This window comes from Somniosus microcephalus, chromosome 3, assembly GCF_052327205.1.
Source record: "Somniosus microcephalus isolate GS21.2 chromosome 3, FLI_Smic_1.0, whole genome shotgun sequence".
Lineage (NCBI taxonomy): Eukaryota > Metazoa > Chordata > Chondrichthyes > Squaliformes > Somniosidae > Somniosus > Somniosus microcephalus.
This window is the reverse complement of record NC_140989.1, coordinates 341,751-364,962: the sequence shown is the minus strand read 5'-3', so window position 1 is coordinate 364,962 and position 23,212 is coordinate 341,751. Positions and strand designations below refer to the sequence as shown.

General features: G+C 51.2%; 1 protein-coding gene across 1 annotated transcript in view; it reads right to left on the bottom strand.

Moving 5' to 3' along the window:
* LOC147120778 (cilia- and flagella- associated protein 210-like) overlaps nt 1–23,212 on the bottom strand; it is a 77,220-nt gene that overhangs the window by 5,765 nt on the left and 48,243 nt on the right. The window contains exon 7 of the mRNA XM_085978466.1: nt 593–732. Within this exon, the coding sequence (XP_085834592.1) occupies nt 593–732 (140 nt within the window). The remainder of the gene's footprint in view (nt 1–592; nt 733–23,212) is intronic.

Below are 23,212 nucleotides of genomic sequence, written 5' to 3'. Positions count from 1 at the left end.
AGGTCCTCCTGGACCTCTGTGGATGGAGGACCTGTCTCCTCCTATAGAGCCCTGCACCAAGGCCTCCAGTGCTGCATCGGAGAACCGAGGTGCCCTTTCTCTACTCTATTGAGACAATGCTAAGTTCCAGCTCCAGTCAAAATGAGGTACTTCTCTCACAAAGCACCTCCCCTTTAAGAAGTGCAGACAGCCTTTCACTCTGCAGGCAGCCTTTAAATACAGAGCAGACTCCCCACGATATTGGGCCCCCTGTTGAGCGCTGAGACAAGCAGCAACGCATTTAATGCTGGGCTTAGCACCACAATCATGTTAATGAGCAGGCAGCACAAATTTTGCATGCTGCCTGCACTACTTTCAACGGGCGCGGGCAGATCACACATCACGATCCTCATGCCCATTTTCGGGCCTTATCCAATTTAGCCCCCTGAGAGTGGTGCAACTTCCTCACAAGCAAGGAGGGGAAAAACCATCCCACTCATGGAACTTTGCACAACTCCCAGTACCAAATATAAAAAACACACAATGAAATGTATTCAATGTATTTCCCATACATTATTACTCAGCATAAATCTTCTAGATCCATTTCACTTACTTGTCTATTTCTGCTTGTCTTTGTTTTCTAAGCTTCAACATTTTTTGTTTTGCTGAAACAAATAACCTGATATCTTCATCTTGCAATTCTTCTTTTTGCTTTTCTAGTGCTTTAATGATGTTCATGTTCTCAACATGTGCCTGAAAACATACATTTACGGTAATATAATAAAGCCAAATATTTCTGCAGTTTCAATGATTTATTTAGTTGCACTTAGCTATTCAGAGAAGTTCGAAAGTGCCATCCAGTATAAATCAAAGAACACCATTTTGATGTTATACAGGTTGATGGTCAGACCGCATCTGGACTATTGTGTCCAGTTTTGTTCCCACCACATGGTGGGTGTTATAGTGGCCTTGGAAAAGGTCCAGAGGAGAGCTACAAGAATGATTCCTAGCTTAAAGCTACTCAGGTAGGCTGAAGGACGTTGGTCTATTTACTTTACAGCAGCATATACTTAGAGGTGACCTGATAGAGGTCTTTAAAAAAGCCTCTCAATCTAGCTGGCTGCGGCCAGGAAGTGGAGATAAAAAATGTTAATCAGGTGCTGCCTTTAAAATTGGCAGAGGCTGAGGGAAACCCGTTCTTCCAGGTTTCCCAACCTCAATTTAGTACCCCCAGCCTCCCTCTCTGCCTCAGAGTTAATATCCATCCTATCGTTCTTCCCCTTGCTGATAGTGTGTGATGAATATGCTTTTAACCTTAACCTTGTGCTTCTTCTGGGTGCTACCTCAGTGGCAGGACAATGTGAACTGGCTGACTGCTGTGTGTGCACGTAAACCTCTTACGATTAAGGAGGTCCTCTCCTCCCAGCAGCTGAATCTGGAGATAGATCTGCTGGAGGCCACACTACTCCAACTACTGCAAGGGCAGCCTAGTCCTACTTGCTTCCTGACACACGTGCAGACAACAGAAGGTGCTGGTGAGAAAATCCAGTCGTGTTGGAGTCCTGAGAGACCACACCGGGATGTGCACTCATTCGAGCCATGCCCCTGCTGCTTGGCCTTGCCTTACCGTGACCCTTAATGGCACCAATGAACTCAGTGAGGCCTTGCCTCTAACTAATCCTCAAGCCTGTAAAAACTGGAAGAAATAGCCCCTTCAAATCTGGAACCCCAGGCCTTTAGGGCAGAAGTCTGAGAATCCTTGGGAGAAGCAGCAATTGCCCTTAGGATTTATGGTGTGGAAAATTATGTTACTGCAGATAACTCAGTCACAAACTGAATCATGGACAGCAGTGCTGAGAAACTGTAGATGCAAGGCTGCAGACATGTGGTTAGCACTCTTCCACCTCAGCCATTATCTGTAGCTCACTGCTTGGCTTGGTCCTTAATGACTGCAATAGCACTTGATGCTCAGAAAGCCTCTTTCTTTTAAATATATGTCCTGTGAGGTCCAGACCACCAAGGTGTGCACCTAGACAGTAGGTTCCTCCTCCTCTTCTGCAAACGCCACCTGGTCCTGTGTATGTCATCCGATGCTCTCCCCTCTGGCTCACTGTTTAAATCTCTGAGGATGAATATATCATAGTTGGTACTAGCAAAGGATAGAGTGAGTGACTATGTATGCTGTGAATTACTGGTGTGCCGGAGCCTGGGTCTGCTGCCTGTGGCAAACCTAGAGATAGAGAAAAAGACAGATTAAAATGGTGTCCTTCTGAACAGCGTTCACAAGGCTTTCAGTAGAAAGAGTGACATGGCAAAGGGCTTCAGTATATGCCGTGCAGTCAGTAAGTGAGAGAATATGATGAGAAGGAAGTGTCGCAGAAGGTTATCACAAACCCTGACTTGGTGACAGTCTCCCCACTGCCCCATCTCCGGCACCCTCTCTAGCCACCCTTACAAGGATTTCCAGGGCTTCCTCCTCATTGGGGTTAGAAGTCTCCTTTTAATGTTCTTTCCTTTTTGTCTATCCTGCAACCAGAGTACACAAAGTGAGAAGTTCCTTTGTCGTGATGACATAGAGTGACATGCCATCGTGGCTATCTGGACATGTACATGCACCATGCAGCTACATTAGATAATAGGAATCATTTTGGCTGAATGCATGCAAGTGTGGCGACACGCCACCATTGGACATAATCCGCTCACAGCGGCACGGACAGTTTACGCAGGCGCACTGCCGGCAGCAGCCGCCCCCAGCCGGGGGCCCTTTCCTCCGGCAACTTGTTTCCCGCAGGGACAGGCTGCCAGGAGCACTTCCTGTCTGCGGAGTATTTAAGTGGTTGCGCGGGCTTTTCAAGCTCTCTTTGCCATGATGTAGATTAAAGCAGTTGTGTTCCACCAACTCTGGTCTCGACTCCCACGTTCGCCGCGGTATCTCAACACTGGTGACCCCGACGCTCAGGACGAATCCTAAGCTAGCATGGCAGATACAAACGCAGTCACGGTTAAACTACCGGACTTTTGGGAGAACCTGGCCGAGGGCTGGTTCGTTCAAGCCGAGTCCAGATTCCGGCTGAGAAGCATTACAGTCGATGCCATGAAGTACGACTACTTCATCGCCTCTCTCACCTACGCCACAGTCCCCAAGGTTTGGGCAGCGCTGCAGGATCCACCAGTGGAAGGCAAGTACGAACATCTGAAGGCCGCGCTTCTTAAAAAATTTCAGGCGTCCTCTTACCAGCGCAACTGCCAACTCCTCGACCTCCCAGGCCTTGGTGACGCTTCACCGTCGGATCTGCTTTCCCACATGCTGTCCCTCTTGGACAACAAAAACCCCGGCGCCCTCTTTCGCACGCTTTTCATTCGGCAGCTCCCCGCCAGCATCCGCCCGCTCATTGTGGAGTCTGGCTCCACGGACCTGAATGAGACAGCCGAAAAGGCCGACCGGCTGCTCTCCGCGCAGACCGCCCGCTCTCCGCGCAGACCGCCCGCGACGTCCCGCCCGACCTCACGGCAACGACCACGCGGTCTCCCCGGCCCACTAGGCCCGACCGCCCTTCCACTCCGGGTCACTGCTACTACCACACCCGTTTTGGCACTAGGGCCCAACGCTGCACGCCACCGTGCACTTTCACCCCCCCCCCCGCACCGGCCCCCACGATGGCCGCGGGGCAAAAGGGGCCCCTACTGTACGTCACCGATGACAGCACCAACTGCAGATTCCTGTGCGACACAGGAGCCCAGCACAGCATCACCCCCGCCTCCGCCCTCGAAATCCAATGCGGCGCACGGGGTATCACGCTGGCCGCAGCCAATGGCTCTGACATCCGCACATACGGCACCCGCATGGTCACGCTCGACCTCGCAGGTCGCCGCTACCGCTGGGAGTTCCTCACAGCCAAGGTCCTCTGCCCACTCATCGGCGCCGACTTCCTACGCGCCCACGGCCTCCTTGTCGACATTCCGAGGCACCGCGTCGTCGACATCAACACTATGGCCCCCATCCCTGGCGCATTCACCCCGGCCCGTTCGGCCGGCCTGACGACCTACTGCCTCGCCAGAGCCACGGACGACTACTCGGCACTTCTAGTCGAGTTTCCCCCCTCACTAACCCGACTTTTTCGGCCAAAGCCGCCAAACACGGTGTGGAGCACTATATCCCCACCACCGGCCCCCCGGTCTCTGCCCACGCCCGCAGACTCAACCCAGCCAAGCTGGAAATCGCGCGGGCCGAGTTTACCACCATGGAGCAACTCGGCATCATCCGCCGCTCCAGCAGCCCTTGGGCCTCGCCCCTCCACATCGCCCCCAAGCCCGGCGGAGGCTGGCGCCCCTGTGGGGACTACCGCCGCCTCGACGATGCCACCACCCCCGACCGATACCCGGTGCCGCACATCCAGGACTTCTCGGCCCGACTGGCCGGACGAACCGTCTTTTCCAAGGTCGACCTGGTGCGCGGTTACCACCAAGTCCCCGTACACCCCGCGGACATCCCCAAAACGGCCGTCATCACCCCATTCGGCCTGTTCGAGTTCCTGAGGATGCCCTTCGGCCTCAAGAATGCAGCCCAGGCTTTCCAGCACCTTATGGACTCAGTCCTCCGGGACCTGAACTTCCTATTCGTCTATCTAGACGACATTCTCGTGGCCAGCTCCTCCCAACAGGAACACCTCGAACACCCTCGCATCCTGTTCGGGCGCCTAGCCCAGCACGGGCTCATCGTCAGCCCGGCGACGTGCCAATTCGGCCTAGCCGAGATCGATTTTCTCGGCCACCACATCACCCCTGCTGGGGCCGTCCCCCTGCCCAACAAGGTGCAGGCCGTCCAGCAATTCCCCCGCCCCAAAACCATCAAGGGCCTCCAGGAGTTCCTCGGGATGGTGAACTTCTACAACAGGTTCATCCCCAGAGCTGCAGCCCTCATGAAGCCCCTATACGACTCCCTCCGAGGTAAACCCGGCAAGATGGCCGTAGCCTGGACCACTGACACGTCAGTCGCCTTCGACGCCACCAAAAACGCGCTCGCCGACGCCACCCTGCTCGCGCACCCGAGGGCCGATGCCCGAGTCGCGCTCACCACCGACGCCTCCGACCATGCGGTCGGAGCCGTGTTCAAGCAGTGGGTCAATGGCGCGTGGCAGCCACTTGCCTTCTACAGCCGCCAACTGCACCCCCCCGGAGGTCAAATACTCTACCTTCGACCGCGAGCTCCTCGCACTCCACCTGTCGGTCCGCCATTTCAGGTTCCTCCTGGAGGGTCGCCCCTTTACCGCGTACGTGGACCACAAGCCGCTCACATACGCGATGGCCAAGCACACCGAACCCTGGTCCGCTAGGCAGCAACGCCAGCTCGCGGCCGTGTCCGAGTTTACCACGGACATCCAGCACGTCTCCGGTAGAGACAACGTTGTCGCCGACTGCCTTTCCCGTCCCGCCATCTGCGCGAATCACCTAGCGGTTGACTACGCGCAACTAGCAGCGGCCGAGCTCATGGACCCAGACCTCCTCCTCGGCGGCTACCAGCCTGCCAGGGCTACGCCTAGCCAAGGTCGCGCACGGGCCCGAAGCCACGGCAGTCACTTGCGACGTCTCACTCGGCCAACCCAGGCTGGTCGTCCCTGCAACCTGGCGCCGCCGCATCTTCGACGCACTCCACGGGCTCTCCCATCCGGGTTCCCGTGCATCCGTCAAACTCCTCTCCCAGCGCTTCGTCTGGCGCGGCCTCAGCAAAGATGTTCGGACTTGGGCCACCTCCTGCCTCGCCTGCCAACGGGCTAAGGTACAGCTGCGCACAAAAGCACCCCTGGGAGACTTCGAGGTACCCAGCCACCGCTTCGACCACGTACACGTCGACATCGTCGGTCCTCTGCCGCCATCGCAAGGCCAAACTTATCTCCTCACGATGGTCGACTGCTACACATGCTGGCCTGAGGCAGTGCCGCTGACCTCCACCACCACAGCCGACATCGCCAGGACGTTCGTTAACACCTGGGTCGCGAGGTTCGGCGTACCGGCCGACATAACCTCCGACAGAGGCGCCCAGTTCACCTCCGAACTCTGGACGGCCACAGCACGCAACCTCGGGGTGACGCTCCACTGAACCACGGCGTACCACCCGCAGGCCAACGGGCTGTGTGAACGCTTCCGCAGGTCACTCAAGGCCTCACTCCGCGCCGGCCTGCAGGACAGTACCTGGACTGACCACCTACCGTGGGTGCTACTAGGCCTACGCACCGCGGTCAAGGAAGACCTCCAGTCCTCAGCAGCGGAGTTAGTCTACGGACAACTGCTGCGCGTACCAGGCGAATTCCTCCCGGAGGCTACCACGCCTTGGTCGGCCGAACAGCAGCGGCTCAACTCTTTCTCTTCCGCTCAACAGTTCGCCCCACTTCCGGTCAACCGACACGGCGAACTCGCACCTCACGTCCCGCCAAACTTACAGCAGGCACGCTTCGTCTTCGTGCGACACGACGCGCACCGCGGACCCCTGCGACCCCCGTACGATGGACCGTACTGTAAAGTATGTGACTATACTTAATCCAATAATGAAGAGACAGCTTGGAAGGTTCAACTTAGGTCTTTACTTCATACCAACAGGCGGGAACTGAGGGGAGATCAGTACCCACAGTACTATTTATACCCCTATGGCCAGGAGTGGTACTACGGTATCACTACGCCCTACAAAGTAGTGCTGCCCTGGCCATAGGTTTAAAGTAACATACATATTACATACACAACATTCCTCCCCTTTTAATTAAAACGTATAGGGGTATAAATAATACTGTGGGTACTGATCTCCCCTCAGTTCCCGCCTGTTGGTATGAAGTAAAGACCTAAGTTGAACCTTCCAAGCTGTCTCTTCATTATTGGATTAAGTATAGTCACATACTTTACACTGGCGACGAGTTACGTTCGAACTCACCAGTACACGGTGCAACAAGGATCGGTAGCAGTACGGAGAGAGAAGGAGAGAAGCTTCTTACCAGCCAGCCTGCGGAGTCCAGCGTCGACCGAAGGAGGCCGCCCAGTTCGGGAGGAGCGGCAGCAACGGAGCAAGAGAGAGAGGTTTCCAGCGGAGGCTGTGGCAGCTGAGAGAAGAGGCTGAACGGGCGCTCCAGACACGGGGCAAAAGTCCACCCAGGGCCAGGTAAACTGCAATCCTTCCCGGGGAACGTGAGCTGCAAGGGCCAGAACGGGCAGGCGATCTGGGGAACAAACGGAGCCACGAGGACTAGCGGGCCACGAGAGGGGAAGGTCGTTGTAATAGCGGCGGTGGCAATAACGGGAGCTGCAAGGGCCAAAAATAACGAACCTGGAGAGACGTCGTTGACAGCAGAGGGAGAAGAGGCGGGAAAAGCGCCATCTAGTGGACAAAAGGGGAAAAGTTTTTCTCTTCAGTTTAATTTTTTTTTTTAAAACAGCGCCATCTAGTGGACAAAAGGGGAAAAGTTTTTCTCTTCAGCAGTTAAAAAAAAACAACAGCGCCATCTAGTGGAAAAAGGCGGGAAAACCTCTTCAGCAGTTTTAAAATGGCTAAAGAAGCTCGGTTGTCAGAATTTGTTGAGGACACAGAACAATGGGATGCATATGTAGAAAGGCATGAACTTTATTGCATAGTAAACAAGGTGAAAGATGACGAAAAGGCAGCAACCTTATTAAATTCTATGGGGGCAAAAACATACGGTCTGCTGAGGAATCTTCTTACTCCAGAAAAGCCAGCAGACAAAACGTATGCCCAAATTGTTGGTACGTTAAAGGAACATTTAAACCCTAAGCCACCATTTATAGCGGAAAGGTACCGCTTTTACAGACACGACCAAAGGAATGATGAGTCGCAGGCAGCCTATTTGGCTGAGCTCAGATGGCTGTCCAAACATTGCCAGTTTGGAGCCTTTTTGGCGGAAGCGATCAGAGACAGATTTGTCTGTGGCATGTTAAATGAGAGTACACGAAAATGGTTGCTAGCCAAGAAACAGCTCAGCCTAGCTCAGGCGATTGAAATAGCATCGGCTCATGAAGCAGCAGCTGAAATAGCAGTCGGGACCAGCGAGGAGGAGCTCGGGAGAAAACCCGGCGACCAGCGAGGCCCGAGACCAGTCGGGAGCAGCGTGGTGAGACCGGTATAAAAACCGGAGAGAGGCGAGGCCCGAGACCAGTCGGGACCAGCGGGAGCAGCGAGGAGGAGCTCAGGAGAAAACCCGGCGACCAGCGAGGCCCGAGACCAGTCGGTAGCAGCGTGGTGAGACCGGTATAAAAACCGGAGAGAGGCGAGGCCCGAGACCAGTCGGGACCAGCGGGAACAGCGAGGAGGAGCTCGGGAGAAAACCCGGTGACCAGCGAGGCCCGAGACCAGTCGGGAGCAGCGTGGTGAGACCGGTATAAAAACCGGAGAGAGGCGAGGCCCGAGACCAGTCGGGACCAGCGGGAGCAGCGAGGAGGAGCTCGGGAGAAAACCCGGCGACCAGCGAGGCCCGAGACCAGTCGGGAGCAGCGTGGTGAGACCGGTATAAAAACCGGAGAGAGGCGAGGCCCGAGACCAGTCGGGACCAGCGGGAGCAGCGAGGAGGAGCTCGGGAGAAAACCCGGCGACCAGCGAGGCCCAAGACCAGTCGGGAGCAGCGTGGTGAGACCGGTATAAAAACCGGAGAGAGGCAAGGCCCGAGACCAGTCGGGACCAGCGGGAGCAGCGAGGAGGAGCTCGGGAGAAAACCCGGCGACCAGCGAGGCCCGAGACCAGTCGGGAGCAGTGTGGTGAGACCGGTATAAAAACCAGAGAGAGGCGAGGCCCGAGACCAGTCGGGACCAGCGGGAGCAGCGAGGAGGAGCTCGGGAGAAAACCCGGCGACCAGCGAGGCCCGAGACCAGTCGGGAGCAGTGTGGTGAGACCGGTATAAAAACCGGAGAGAGGCGAGGCATACCAACTCAGCAGCGGGGAGAGAGGTAAAAAGTAATCAGTGTGTGACGTCACCAGGGAGCAGGTAGGTGATTGGTTGGTGAGTATTTCTCTTTTTTCAATACAAGCTTGAATTCTGTGGTGTTAAATTTCTGTGGTGTAGTGGGGATAGTTGGTAAATAAAGCGCCCTAGAGCATACCTGTAACTGGGGTATTGAATAAATTTTTTAAAGTAATTAAAGGAATAAGTCATGGCAGGAGAGTTCAGACCCGTGTTCTGCTCCTCCTGCTCTATGTGGGAAGTCAGGGATGCTGCCAGTGTCCCTGGCGACCATGTGTGCGGGAAATGCATCCAGCTGCAGCTACTTGTAGACCGCATTGTGGCGCTCGAGCTGCGGGTGGATGAATTTTGGAGCGTGCGCGATGCTGAAAGGCTCGTGGATAACACGTTTAGCGAGTTGTGCACGCCTCAGGGTAGGGCAGCACAGGGGGTGACCATCAGGCGGAGCAACAAAGGCAGGCAGGTAGTGCAGGGAACCCCTGCGGACATCCCCCTTTCAAACAAGTATACCGCTTTGGATGCTGTTGAGGGGGATGACTCACCAGGGGAAGGCAGCAGCAGCCAACTTCCTGGCACTGGGGGTGCTCCTGCTGCCCAGGAAGGGGGGAAAAAGAGTGGGAGAGCAATAGTGGTAGGGGATTCTATAGTAAGGGGAACAGATAGGCGTTTCTGTGGCCGTAGACGTGAATCCAGGATGGTTTGTTGCCTCCCTGGTGCCAGGGTCAAGGATGTCACTGAGCGGCTGCAGGGCATTCTGGAGGGGGAGGGTGAACAGCCAGTGGTCGTGGTCCACATTGGTACCAACGACATAGGTAAAAAGAGGGATGAGGTCCTGCAGCAAGAATTTAGGGAGCTAGGTGAAGGATTAAGGAGCAGGACCTCAAAGGTTGTAATCTCTGGATTACTCCCGGTGCCACGTGCTAGTAAGTATAGGAATAGGAAGATAGAACAGATGAATGCGTGGCTAAAGGGATGGTGCAGGGGGGAGGGCTTTAGTTTCCTGGATCACTGGGTCTGCTTCTGGGAAAGGTGGGACTTGTACAAGTCAGACGGTTTACACCTGAACCAGAGGGGAACCAATATCCTTGCGGGGAGGTTTGCTAGCACTGCTGGGGAGGGTTTAAACTAACTTGGCAGGGGGTTGGGGTACAGAGTGGAGCTATAGTAGGGGGTGATTTATGGCCAAATACAGAGGGAAAAACAAGTCAGCTGGGAAGGCAGAGCAAATATGTGAAGGCAAAAGAGAATATGGCAGGGCTGGAAAGCATTTATTTTAATGCAAGGAGTCTTGCAAATAAGGTGGATGAACTGAAGTTGTTGAACACATGGGAGTACGATATTGTTGCTATCACGGAGACATGGTTGAGGGAGGGTCAGGACTGGCAGCTCAATATTCCGGGGTATAGAATCTTCAGGCGAGACAGAGGGGGGTGTAAAAGGGGAGGGGGTGTTGCAATATTAATTAAGGAGTCAATTACTGCTGTAAGGAGGGACGATATATTAGCGGGTTCCTCTAATGAGGCCATATGGGTAGAACTTAAAAACAAAAAGGGGGCAAGCACTTTGCTGGGAGTGTACTATAGGCCCCCAAACAGTCAGGGGGAGATAGAGGAACAGATATGTAGGCAAATCTCAGAAAAGTGTGAAAATAATAGGGTAATAATAGTGGGGGATTTCAACTTCCCCAATATAAATTGGGACAGTCAGAGTGTGAAAGGCTTAGAGGGTGCAGAATTCTTAAAGTGCATCCAGGAGAGCTTTTTGAGCCAACATGTAGAAAGTCCTACAAGAGAGGGGGCGGTACTGGACCTAATTCTGGGGAATGTAGCCGGGCAAGTGGTGGAAGTGTCAGTAGGGGAGCATTTTGGCGACAGTGACCATAATTCGGTGAGATTTAAGGTGGTCATGGAAAAAGACAAAGACGGCCCGGAAATAAGGGTTCTAAATTGGGGGAAGGCCGATTTTAATATGATAAGGCAGGATCTGGCCAAAGTGGACTGGGAGCAGCTGCTTATAGGAAAATCCACATCAAAACAGTGGGAGACTTTCAGAAGGGAAATTGAGAGAGTACAACGCCAACATGTTCCTGTAAAGGTCAAGGGTGGGACCAACAAGCAAAGGGAACCTTGGATGACAAGGGATATACAAAAATGCATTAGAAATAAAAGGGGGGCTTTTGGCAGTTACAAAAGACTAAAGACGGAGGAAGCCCTAGAGGAGTATAAAAAGTGCAGGGGCATACTTAAAAAAGAAATTAGGAGGGCGAGGAGGGGCCATGAAATAACACTGGCGAGCAAAATAAAGGAAAATCCTAAGATGTTTTATAAGTATACTAGCTAGGGAGTCCGGCGTTGCCGGGGCTGTTTTGGGGCAGGCGGTTTAAATCAAGTGGTAGGCTTTGGGGCGATGTCTGTGTCCATTTGTGAATCTGGTGCTGGGTAACATTTTAAATCGAGTGGCAGGCTTTAGGGCCCTGTGTGTGTCACTGTCTGTGTACGTTTTGAAAGGTTGAAAAATGAAAGTGAAAGTACTTATGGCTTTGGGGCCCTGTCTGTGTCCCTTTGTGAATCTGGTGCTGGGTAACATTTTAAACCGAGTGGGAGGCTTAGGGCCCTGTCTGTGTGCTTGTATGTCTACCTTTTTAGAAGGTTGAAAAATGAAAGTGAAAGTACTTATAAAACGTTTTTGGTAAATCTTATGTTATTTTTAAAAGACATACTAACTTTGAAAGTCGTTTTAGCTGCAAGCTGAAGTCATTTGAGGTGGAAGGTGAACAGAGCTGCTAGTGAAACAATGGCTGGAAGCTCCCCAAGATCAAAACGAATAGTCCCGCCCACACACACACCGATTGGCCAACCATCAGGGGACCGTACTGTAGGATTGGTCAATCGTGACGGAACAGGATTGGTGGAACCTTGATGTCAGTCAATCAATGCTAGCAGATAATGAGTTTAATTTTGAAGGTTTTTTGCATAAGGCGCGAACAATTTTCGTCCGACCGAAAAGTAAATACGCTTAAAACCGTCTCTGAAGCGTAAGCTTTCTTTGGAGGTAACGTGCGCGTAGGTACGCCCTGTAACTTTTGAGTGTATACCCGAAACACGCACAGGAAATGACAGACAGATAGACAGATAGACAGAATGACAGAAGTACCGCTTGGCACAGGAAATGACAGACAGATAGACAGATAGACAGAATGACAGAAGTACCGCTTTATATATATAGATTAAGGGCAAGAGGATAACCAGGGAAAGGGTAGGGCCCATTAGGGACCAAAGTGGCAATCTGTGTGTAGAGCCAGAGGATGTAGGCGGGGTTTTAAATGAATTTTTTGCATCTGTGTTCACTATGGAGAAAGACGATGCAGACATAGAAATCGGGCAAGGGGACTGTGACATACTTGAACATATTAGCATCGAGAGGGAGGAGGTGCTAGCGGTTTTAGCAGGCCAAAAAGTGGATAAATCCCCAGGCCCGGACGAGATGTATCCCAGGCTGCTGTGGGAGGCAAAGGAGGAGATTGCAGGGGCTCTGACACTAATTTTCAGAACCTCTCTGGCCACAGGGGATGTACCAGAGGACTGGAGAACAGCTAACGTAGTACCATTATTCAAGAAGGGTAGCAGGGATAAACCAGGGAATTACAGGCCAGTGAGTCTAACATCTGTGGTGGGGAAATTATTGGAAAAAATTCTGAGGGACAAAATTAATCTCCACTTGGAGAGGCAAGGATTAATCGGGGATAGTCAGCATGGCTTTGTCAAGGGTAAATCATGTCTGACAAATCTGATCGAATTTTTCGAGGGGGTGACTAGTGGGGTGGATGAGGGAAATGCTGTGGATGTGGTTTACATGGACTTCAGTAAAGCTTTTGACAAAGTCCCGCATAGGAGACTGGTTAAGAAGGTAAGAGCCCATGGGATCCAGGGTGCCTTGGCGCGTTGGATCCTAAACTGGCTGAGTGGCAGGAGGCAGAGGGTGATGGTTGAAGGTTGCTTTTGTGACTGGAAGCCTGTGTCCAGTGGGGTACCTCAGGGATCGGTGCTGGGTCCCTTGTTGTTCGTGATCTACATAAATGATTTGGATGAGAATGTAAAAGGTATGATCAGTAAGTTCGCAGATGACACGAAAATTGGTGGGGTGGTAAATTGCGAGGAGGAAAGCCTCCGGCTACAGGACGATATAAACGGGTTGGTCAGATGGGCGGAAAAGTGGCAAATGGAATTTAACCCTGAAAAGTGCGAGGTGATGCATTTTGGATGGACAAATAAGGCAAGGGAATACACAATGAGTGGTAGGACCCTAGGAAGTACAGAGGGTCAGAGGGACCTTGGTGTACATGTACATAGATCCCTGAAGGCAGCGGAGCAGGTAGATAAGGTGGTTAAAAAGGCATATGGGATACTTGCCTTCATTAGCCGAGGCATAGAATATAAGAGCAGGGAGGTTATGATGGAGCTGTACAAAACGCTGGTGAGGCCACAGCTGGAGTACTGTGTGCAGTTCTGGTCGCCTCACTATAGGAAGGATGTGATTGCTTTGGAGAGGGTGCAGAGAAGATTCACCAGGATGTTACCTGGGATGGAGCGCCTCAGCTATGAAGAGAGGCTGGACAGGCTGGGGTTGTTTTCCTTGGAGCAGAGAAGGCTGAGGGGGGACCTGATTGAGGTGTACAAAATGATGAGGGGCATAGATAGGGTAGATAAAGAGGAACTTTTCCCCTTAGTGGGGGGTCAATAACAAGGGGGCATAGATTCAGGGTAAGGGGCAGGAGATTTAGAGGGGATTTGAGGAGGAAATTTTTCACCCAGAGGGTGGTTGGAATGTGGAACTCAATGCCTGAAAGGGTGGTAGAGGCAGGAACCCTCACAACATTCAAGAAGCATTTGGATGAGCACTTGAAATGCCATTGCATACAAGGCTATGGACCAAATGCTGGAAAATGGGATTAGACTGGACAGGGATGGATGGGCGGCGCAAACACGATGGGCCGAAGGGCCTCTTTCTGTGCTGTAAAACTCTATGACTCTATGACAGGGTGCTGCTCAAATACGACAAAACACAACCGGCTATGACACCCACGAGGTGACATTTCACAAAGGTAAATGCTACCATTGTGGCAAAACCACCCACGACCAAAGTAATTGTTGGTTTCGTGATAAAATATGCCGGCAGTGTGGGAAAAAGGGGCATATAGCGAAAGTTTGTCGGTCGGGTACGAAACCCAATAGTGGGGGCAATCCGAGCAGTACCAAGGCAAGGACAAAAATACACAAGATATCTGACAGTAGCTCAGATGAGTCACAGGAAGGCACAAAAGCAGAGCCTAAAGGTCTGGGATGTCTCAAGTTATATGGTGTAGACAAGACGGAGGACCACAGCACAATGTGGGTTAAAATGAAGGTAGCAGGCGTCGAAGTTAATATGGAGCTGGACACGGGTTCAGCCCTATCAGTAATTAATGAACAAGATTATAACAGGCTGTTCAAACGCATTCCCTTAAAGGATACCGAAATCAAATTAAAAACATATACGGGACAAAAAGTTTACCCGAAGGGAAAAATGCAAGTAACAGTTAAATACAACGGCAGAAAAGTGCCAGGACTTTATTTATACGTCCTACCAAACGGTGGACCACCACTTTTGCGCAGGGAATGGATACGAAAAATCCATTTCGACTGGAAGTCGATACACGAGATAAAAGTAGAGACCACCAAGGATGATACAACCATTACAAGCAGGCTGTTGAAAATATTGGCAAAAACGCCAGAGGTGTTCCAACAAGGGCTGGGGACCTTAAAGGACATTAGAGCAAAAATAACTATTGCTCAAGACGCAAACCCCAAGTTTTGTAAGGCCAGACCGGTGCCTTACGCCATTCGGCCAGCTGTGGAAGCAGAACTGGATGCCTTAGAGAGTGCAGGTGTCCTTACAAAGATTGAGTGGAGTGAGTGGGCCACGCCCATCGTCCCAGTTATAAAGAAATCTGCAAATAACACGCCGGGGGAACCAAAGAAGGTTCGCATTTGCGGGGATTTTAAGATAACTATTAACCCAGTCCTGCACACGGTACAGTATCCGCTGCCGCGGATAGAGGACATATTCGCATCGTTAGCTGGGGGTAGACACTTTACGAAGATTGACCTTTGTCAAGCTTATTTACAGATGGAGGTGGAGCAGGACTCGAAAAAGCTCCTAACGATTAACACACACAAGGGATTGTACCAGTACAATCGCCTGGTATTTGGTGTGGCGTCCGCCCCAGCCATATGGCAGAGGACCATGGAACAGGTCCTACAGGGCATTCCAGGAACGCAGTGCTACCTGGATGACATCCTGATGACAGGACAAACGGATAACGACCACCTCGCTAACCTGAAGCGAGTACTTCTGCGGTTGCAACAATACGGACTCAGGGCGAACAAGCAGAAATGTGAGTTTTTCCAGGAACGTATCTCATACTGTGGTCACATTATAGATAAGGAAGGCCTGCATAAGTCCCCGGAAAAGATCGAGGCAGTAGTGAAGGCCCCGCCCCCTGAGAATGTATCTCAGCTACGATCATTCTTAGGCCTTATAAACTATTACCATAAGTTCCTCCTGAACTTATCGTCCATTTTACATCCACTAAATTCATTGCTGCAAAAGGGAGTCTCCTGGAATTGGGACGAAGCGTGTGAGGCTGCTTTTAAAAAGGGTAAAAACTCATTACATCAAAGGAAGTGCTCGCACACTTTGACCCAAAAATGCCAATGAGGTTGGCATGTGACGCCTCCCCGTATGGTATAGGGGCAGTGTTGTCACACAAATTTCCCAATGGGACGGAGAGGCCAATAGCATTTGCCTCAAGGTCGTTAACTACAGCCGAAAGAAACTACGCGCAAATCGACAGGGAGGCCCTCAGTCTGGTGTGGGGTGTAAAAAAATTCCACCACTATCTACATGGGCAACGTTTCACACTACTGACGGATCATCAACCGTTGGTGTCCATATTTAATCCAACAAAAGGGGTGCCCCTGATGACGGCCCAAAGGCTACAGAGATGGTCACTGTTCTTAGGAGCACACCAGTACCTTATCGAATATAAGGGTACCAAACAGCATGGCAATGCGGATGGCCTGTCGCGGCTACCATTGCCTGCCGAGATCGAAGAGACAGCTTGGAAGGTTCAACTTAGGTCTTTACTTCATACCAACAGGCGGGAACTGAGGGGAGATCAGTACCCACAGTACTATTTATACCCCTATGGCCAGGAGTGGTACTACGGTATCACTACGCCCTACAAAGTAGTGCTGCCCTGGCCATAGGTTTAAAGTAACATACATATTACATACACAACACGTACGAGGTACTACAAACCGGGGACAAGGTCTTCAAGCTGCGACTCGGCGACAGGGTCGAAACAGTCTCCATCGACCGACTCAAACCAGCACACACAGAACCAGGGGAACAGGTTCCCGTGGCCCGACCTCCAACTAGAGGCTGTCCCGCCAGCAAGCCAGCACAGCCGGCGGCGAACCGCCCGGCCCCACCAACTAGACCGGCGACCACTCAGAGCCGCTCCGGCAGAACCATTAGACCACCGTCACGACTCGTCCACTCCTCCTAAGCGGATTCTGGGGGGAGCTCTGTGGCGACACGCCACCATTGGACATAATCCGCTCACGGCGGCACGGACGGTTTACGCAGGCGCACTGCCAGCAGCAGCCGCCCCCAGCCGGGGGCCCTTTCTTCCGGCAACTTGTTTCCCGCAGGGACAGGCTGTCGGGAGCACTTCCTGTCTGGGGAGTATTTAAGTGGTTGCGCGGGCTTTTCAAGCTCTCTCTTTGCCATGATGTAGATTAAAGCAGTTGTGTTCCACCAACTCTGGTCTCGACTCCCACGTTCACCGCGGTATCTCAACACAAGGATCTTAGTGATGGAACACTTCCAGTTGAAGGGTAGCGATTCAAAGTGCACCCTGCTGCATAATCAACATATTTTTTCCTGTCTTAGCTGATCTGGCATAGAAACATAGAAGATAGGAGCAGGAGTAGGCCATTCGGCCCCCCTAGCCTGCTCCGCCCTTCAATGTGATCATGGCTGATTATCCAAGTTCAGTACCCGGTCCCTGCTTTCTCCCCATACCCCTTGATCCCTTTAGCCTTAAGAAATATATCCAACTCCTTCTTGAATATATTTAATGAATTGGCCTCAACTGCCTTCTGTGGTAGAGAATTCCACAGGTTCACCACTCTCTGGGTGAAGAAATTCCTCCCAATTTCTGTCCTAAAAGGCCTACCCCTTATCCTTAGACTGTGACCCCTGGTTCTGGATTCCCTGACCATCGGGAACATCCTCCCTGCATCTAGTCTGTCCAGTCCTGCCAGAATTTTATAAGTTTCAATGAGATCCCCTCTCATTCTTCTAAACTCCAGCGAGTACAAGCCCAATCGACCCAATCTCTCCTCATACGTCATTCTTGCCATCCCAGGTATCAGCCTGGTGAATCTTCGCTGAACTCCTTCCATGGCAAGAATATCCTTCCTCAGATAAGGCGACCAAAACTGCATACAATACTCAAGATGTGGTCTCACCAAGGCCCTGTACAACTGCAGCAAGACATCCTTGTTCTTGTACTCAAACCCTCTTGCTATGAAGACCAACATACCATTTGCCGCCTTAACCGCCTGCTGCACCTGCATTCTGACTTTCAGCGACTGGTGCACAAGGACACCCAGGTCTCGTTGCACTTCCCCTTCTCCCAATCTATTGCCATTCAGATAATAATCTGCCTTCCTGTTTTTGACACCAAAGTGGATAACCTCACATTTATCCACGTTATATTGCATCTGCCATGCTTCTGCCCAATCACCCAACCTGTCCAAATCATCCTGTAGTTTCTCAGCATCCTCCTCACAGCACACACGCCCACCCAGCTTTGTGTCGTCTGCAAATTTGGAGATATTACATCTAGTTCCCTTGTCTAGATCATTAATATATATTGTGAATAGCTGGGGTCGAAGGACCGATCCCTGCGGTACCCCACTAGTTACTGCCTGCCACTCGGAAAAAGACCCGTTTATTCCAACTCTTTGCTTTCTATCTGCCAACTAGTTCTCTATCCAAGTCAATACCTTGCCCCCAATCCCATGTGCCTTAACTTTACACGCTAATCTCTTATGCGGGACCTTATCGAAAGCCTTCTGAAAGTCCAAATACACCACATCCACTGGTTCTCCCTTATCTATTTTACTAGTTACATCCTCAAAAAATTCCAGTAGATTAGTCAAGCACGATTTACCTTTTGTAAATCCATTTTGACTTTGTCCGATCCTGTCACTGTTTTCCAAGTGCTCTGCTATTACATCTTTTATAATGGACTCTAGCATTTTGCCCACTACTGATGTCAGGTTTACTGGTCTGTAATTCCCTGTTTTCTCTCTACCACCTTTTTTGAATAGTGGGGTAACATTAGCTACCCTCCAATCCATGGGTACTGTTCCAGATTCCATCGAACGTTGGAAGAGGATCAGCAATGCATCTACTATTTCTAGGGCCACTTCCTTAAGTACCCTAGGATGTAGATTATCAGGCCTTGGGGATTTATCGGCCTTCAATCCCATCAATTTCCCTAACACCATTTCCCTACAAATACTGATTTCTTTCAGTTCCTCCCTTTCATCAGACCCTATGTTCCCGACATTTCCGGGAGGTTATTTGTGTCCTCCTTTGTGAAGACAGAACCAAAATATGTATTTAATGGGTCAGCCATTTCTTTGTTCCCCATTATAAATTCCCCTGATTCTGACTGCAAGGGACCTACGCTTGACTTCACCAATCTTTTTCTCTTCACATATCTATAAAAGCTTTTACAGTCAGTTTTTATGTTCCCTGCAAGCTTACTCTCATATTCTATTTTCCCTTTCTTAATTAGTCCCTTTGTCCTCCTTTGTTGAATCCTAAACTGCTCCCAATCCTCTGGATTACTGCTTTTTTTGGCCAATTTATATGTCCTCTCCTTGGATCTTATGCTATCCCTAATTTCCCTCGTTAGCCACGGTTGAGTCATCTTTTTTGTTTTATTTTTATGCCAAACTGGGATGAACAAATTCTGTAGTTCATCCATGCGGTCTTTGAATGGTTGCCATTGCCTATCCACCGGTAAACCTTTGAGTGACTTTCCCCAATCAATCCTAACCAATTCGCATCTCAGACCATCGTAGTTTCCTTTATTTAAATTCAGGACCCTAGTCTCTGAATCAACTACTTCATTCTCCATCTTAATGAAGAATTCGATCATATTATGATCGCTCCGACCCAAGGGGCCTTGTACAACAAGATTGCTAATTAATCCTTTCTCGTTACATAATACCCAGTCTAAGATGGCCTGATCTCTGGTTGGTTCCTCAACATATTGGTCCAGGAAACTATCCCGTAAACACTCCAGGAATTCCTCCTCCATAGTATTGTTACTAATTTGGTTAGCCCAATCTATATGTAGATTAAAGTCACCCATGATGACTGCTGTGCCATTTTTGCACGCTTCTCTAATTTCCCTTTTAATGCCATACCCAACCTCCGCATTACTGTTTGGAGGTCTATATACCACTCCCACTAACGTTTTCTGCCCCTTGGTATTTCTCAGTTCTACCCATACAGATTCCACATCATCAGGCATGGCCAATAAACTCCTTCCTGCATTGCCTCCAGGGAAGCAGGATGCTGTTCATACCAATCTAACTGGTACACACCTCTTCCCATTCTACCAGATTGCTCTTCCTGGGGTGCTCACTACCAAAGAGGCCCGCTTCCTCTGTCTCACTTCCTTCAAGAAATTTGTAAGACTCCATCACAGAAACAAAGAACTTTGTTCCCTCCTTCCAGACATGGGCCAAAAATTCCCCTGCTTAATGCTGGCAGTTAAGGCTGGTTTCCAGAAAAAATTGGCGGCCACCTCGCTTCCGCCGACTTCCGGCGTGGGAAGCACTGGTTGCCATATTGGGAAGGGCGATCGTGCAGCGTAAAAATTCAAACAAGGCAGATCGTAGCGTCAGTCCGCATGTAACGCTGATTTGACGCACGACTTGCCATTTTGGATGTCGCCACTCCACTGTACACCCTCTCCTAAACACGCACAGCTGAACATGCATTCAGCTGCACGAGAGACCCCCACCAGCGCTATTTAAAGGGATACATCCAACTTGAAGGTAAGTGCTTTTTGGTTTTGTACTGGCTCCTATACAGTTTATTTGATTAGTGCCTTGGTAAGACATTAAAAAAGTTGGGAAAGTGTGCAGGCAGTGCTGCTGGACGTTGGGTGCGATGGCTCTTAAAGGAAGGTCTCTAACTACACCACTTGCTCCCAGTCATGGGGGCTCTAGTTGCAGTCCCCCTAACACTGTAGCATGACAGGGAGATGGAGCAGAGGCAACAAAGACAAGCTGCTCACAGAGGGAGGAGGGGGAGGAGTAATGTTCCCTTTAAGCCATGCAGCACTCTGCAGGTCCCGTGCAGCTGGTGAGCCGGCTTTTAAATAGAAAAACCGCGCATGCTCGGAATTTTAAATGACCTGTGTGACCCCTAGGGGCTTCATGGAGCACTTCTACCTATACTTAAGCCAGGAGCAATGTATTCGGAGGATCCGCTTCACCAAGGAGGTGGTCACATAACTCTGCCACCTGTTGGAACCAGACCTGCAGGCTCAGAGCAAGGCAACGACGGCTCTGCCAGTGGTCAAGGTGACAGTGGCCCTGAATTTTGTGCCACCGGATCCTTCCAGGCTGGAGCAGGTGACATAGCTCACATCTCCCAGTTCACTGTCCATCGCTGCATCCGGTAGGTCACAGTGGCTGTGTACTCCAGGAGAAGGGACTTCATTGTTTTCTCTCTGAACAGAGATAAGCAGGAGGAGCATGCATCGGGCTTCCCCATGGTGCAGGGCGCCATTGACTGCACACACAAGGCTTTGCGGGCGCCGCATAGCAATCCTGAGATGTACAGCAACTGCAAAGGCTACCACTCTTTTAATGTGCAGTTGGTGTGCAACCACGCCCAGCATAGCATGATGGTGAATGCCCGGTATCCTGGCAGCAGTCATGATGACTTCATCCTGCGCCAGTCCGCTGTGCCAGCAATCTTCCAGCCACCATGTCAAACCAGAGGGTGGCTGCTCGGAGACAAAGGCTATCTGCTCTACACCTGACTGATGACTCCCCTCCGCAGCCCCACCACTCGTGGCCAGCAAACATATAATAACAGCCTTGCTGCCATGAGAAACCTCATCGAGCAGACCATCGGGGTGCTCAAGCAACGGTTCTGCTGCCTTGACTGCTCGGGAGGAGCCCTCCAGTACACGCCGGAGCATGTGTCTGCTGTATCCTCCACAACTTTGCCATCATGGAGGTGCAGCCCTTGCCACTACGGGTTCGGCAACCACCTCAGGAGGACGAGGAGGAGGCAGGTAGCAAATCCCCGTTCCAGATGGGCTGTCCGTGAACGCATCACCACACTCCAATGAATGAAATCCCAGATCCTCGTTGTTCAACAGTTCCCCACCATACTATCCCTCTCATGGAACATCACAATGTCCTCTTGAGCACAAAGCTGAAATGAAAGCCATCACAAAACAAACATTCCAAACATAATTTATAAATGATTATTTTGAATCTTACAAAACAAAGTCAACGAATCAGCCTTGTGCACTCCCTTTTGTGTTCTTTTGTGTTTGTTTGTCTATCCTAGTGGTCCGGCACAGTGCTACTGCAGTGGCTGCAGCATGGCTGGTGGAAGGCTGCTTACCTTCCATGGGGGACACTGCAAATGGGCTTGCAGGACGACCTCGAGCAACTCTGGACCTAGAAGGCCCAGCAGTAGACTGCACCACCTCAGCATCGGCGGCAGCAGTCTGGGCTGGCTGGCTGACAGGACACTGCAATGGCACTGGCAGAGTGGCAGGGGTGGGAATACGAATGCTGTCATTCTGAGAGAGGGCAGCAGGTTTTTACTTCACGGATGCCACTCTCCCGGGGCATCACCTTAGCATTCCTAGCCAAAGGCAGATTGCTGGACTGCTGTGAGACCTTGCAAGCCCCTTTCCACACTCGTAAACCCAGCCACAATGGCAGCAGTCTGAGCTTGCATAGCAGCAAGCTGAGCCTGCATGACAGAAATCTGAGCTTCCACTGCAGCACTCAGACATTGGATCGCTTCTGCTTGTGCTGCAATGGAAGCTGCAACATCGCCCATCACACCCAGCATCATGGTTGGGTCCACAAGTGTTCTAATGGAGTTGCCCATCACTTCTATCCTGGAAATCATGGGCTCAAAGCTCAGCGCAAAGCCCTGTGCAATGTTGGAGCCGGTGTCCTCCATGCTGCTTGACAGTGACAAGAGGCTCTCTGGCAAGCCTGCCATTGTACCAAGCAATTCTGTGTGCATGTCCATCGCCCTTCTTCTAAAGGCCGCCCCATTGACGTCATCATCTGTGTCCTGCGCAGCAGAACTCATGTGCAAATTCGCCCTCCGGGGAGCTGGCACCTGTGCTACCCTTTCCTTCTGCCCTGGCTGCAGCCCACTCGTGATTGGTGACTCACCACATGCAGATCCGGCCTTTATACTATCCTCTAAAGTTCACGCAGTGCCATTTTCTGAGCTGGTGCCTGGGAGTGTCAGATCAAGTGACGGTGCTTCTTCTTCTCCATCCTCTAGTTCTGCCTACACTGGCTGGGCTGCTGGCAGTTCTTGGGTATTTGAAAGGAGAATAGCACAAGGGTCGGGTTGTGGTGAGAGAAATGGGGGAAAGCAAGAAGTGCATGCTTACACCATCAGCAGCTTGTAAGTGAGAAGAGATTGAGGGGGAAGTGGGATGTGAGAAAAAGGTTTAGGTATGAGCATACCATCATCATCAATGCTTTCAACCTCGCTGCTTGCCACGGCCTCAGTGATGGCCCCACCCAATTATCTGCACCACAGTCTCCTCCAGCTCAGTAGGATTGTGCAGCTGTGCTTGCCCTCCGCTTGTCTGTTGCTGCTCACATCGGTTGTGAGCCACCTTGGCCTGCAAGAGAAAGGGAAGTGTGTCAGTGAATGTGGTGCAATGTGTTTGTGTGCAAAGTGTGAGATGTGGGTGTAAGGCTTGCAGCAGTGGTAAGTGTATGAGGGTGAGGTGACACTATGATTGTGAGGTATGAGTCTTGATTGCTAGAGATTGTTGGTAGGTGAATGTTGGGGTGTGGTGCATTGAGCAGTGTGTGAGGCTAGTGGTGCAGTTGGTAAGATATGGCATTTGAAGATGCATTCAC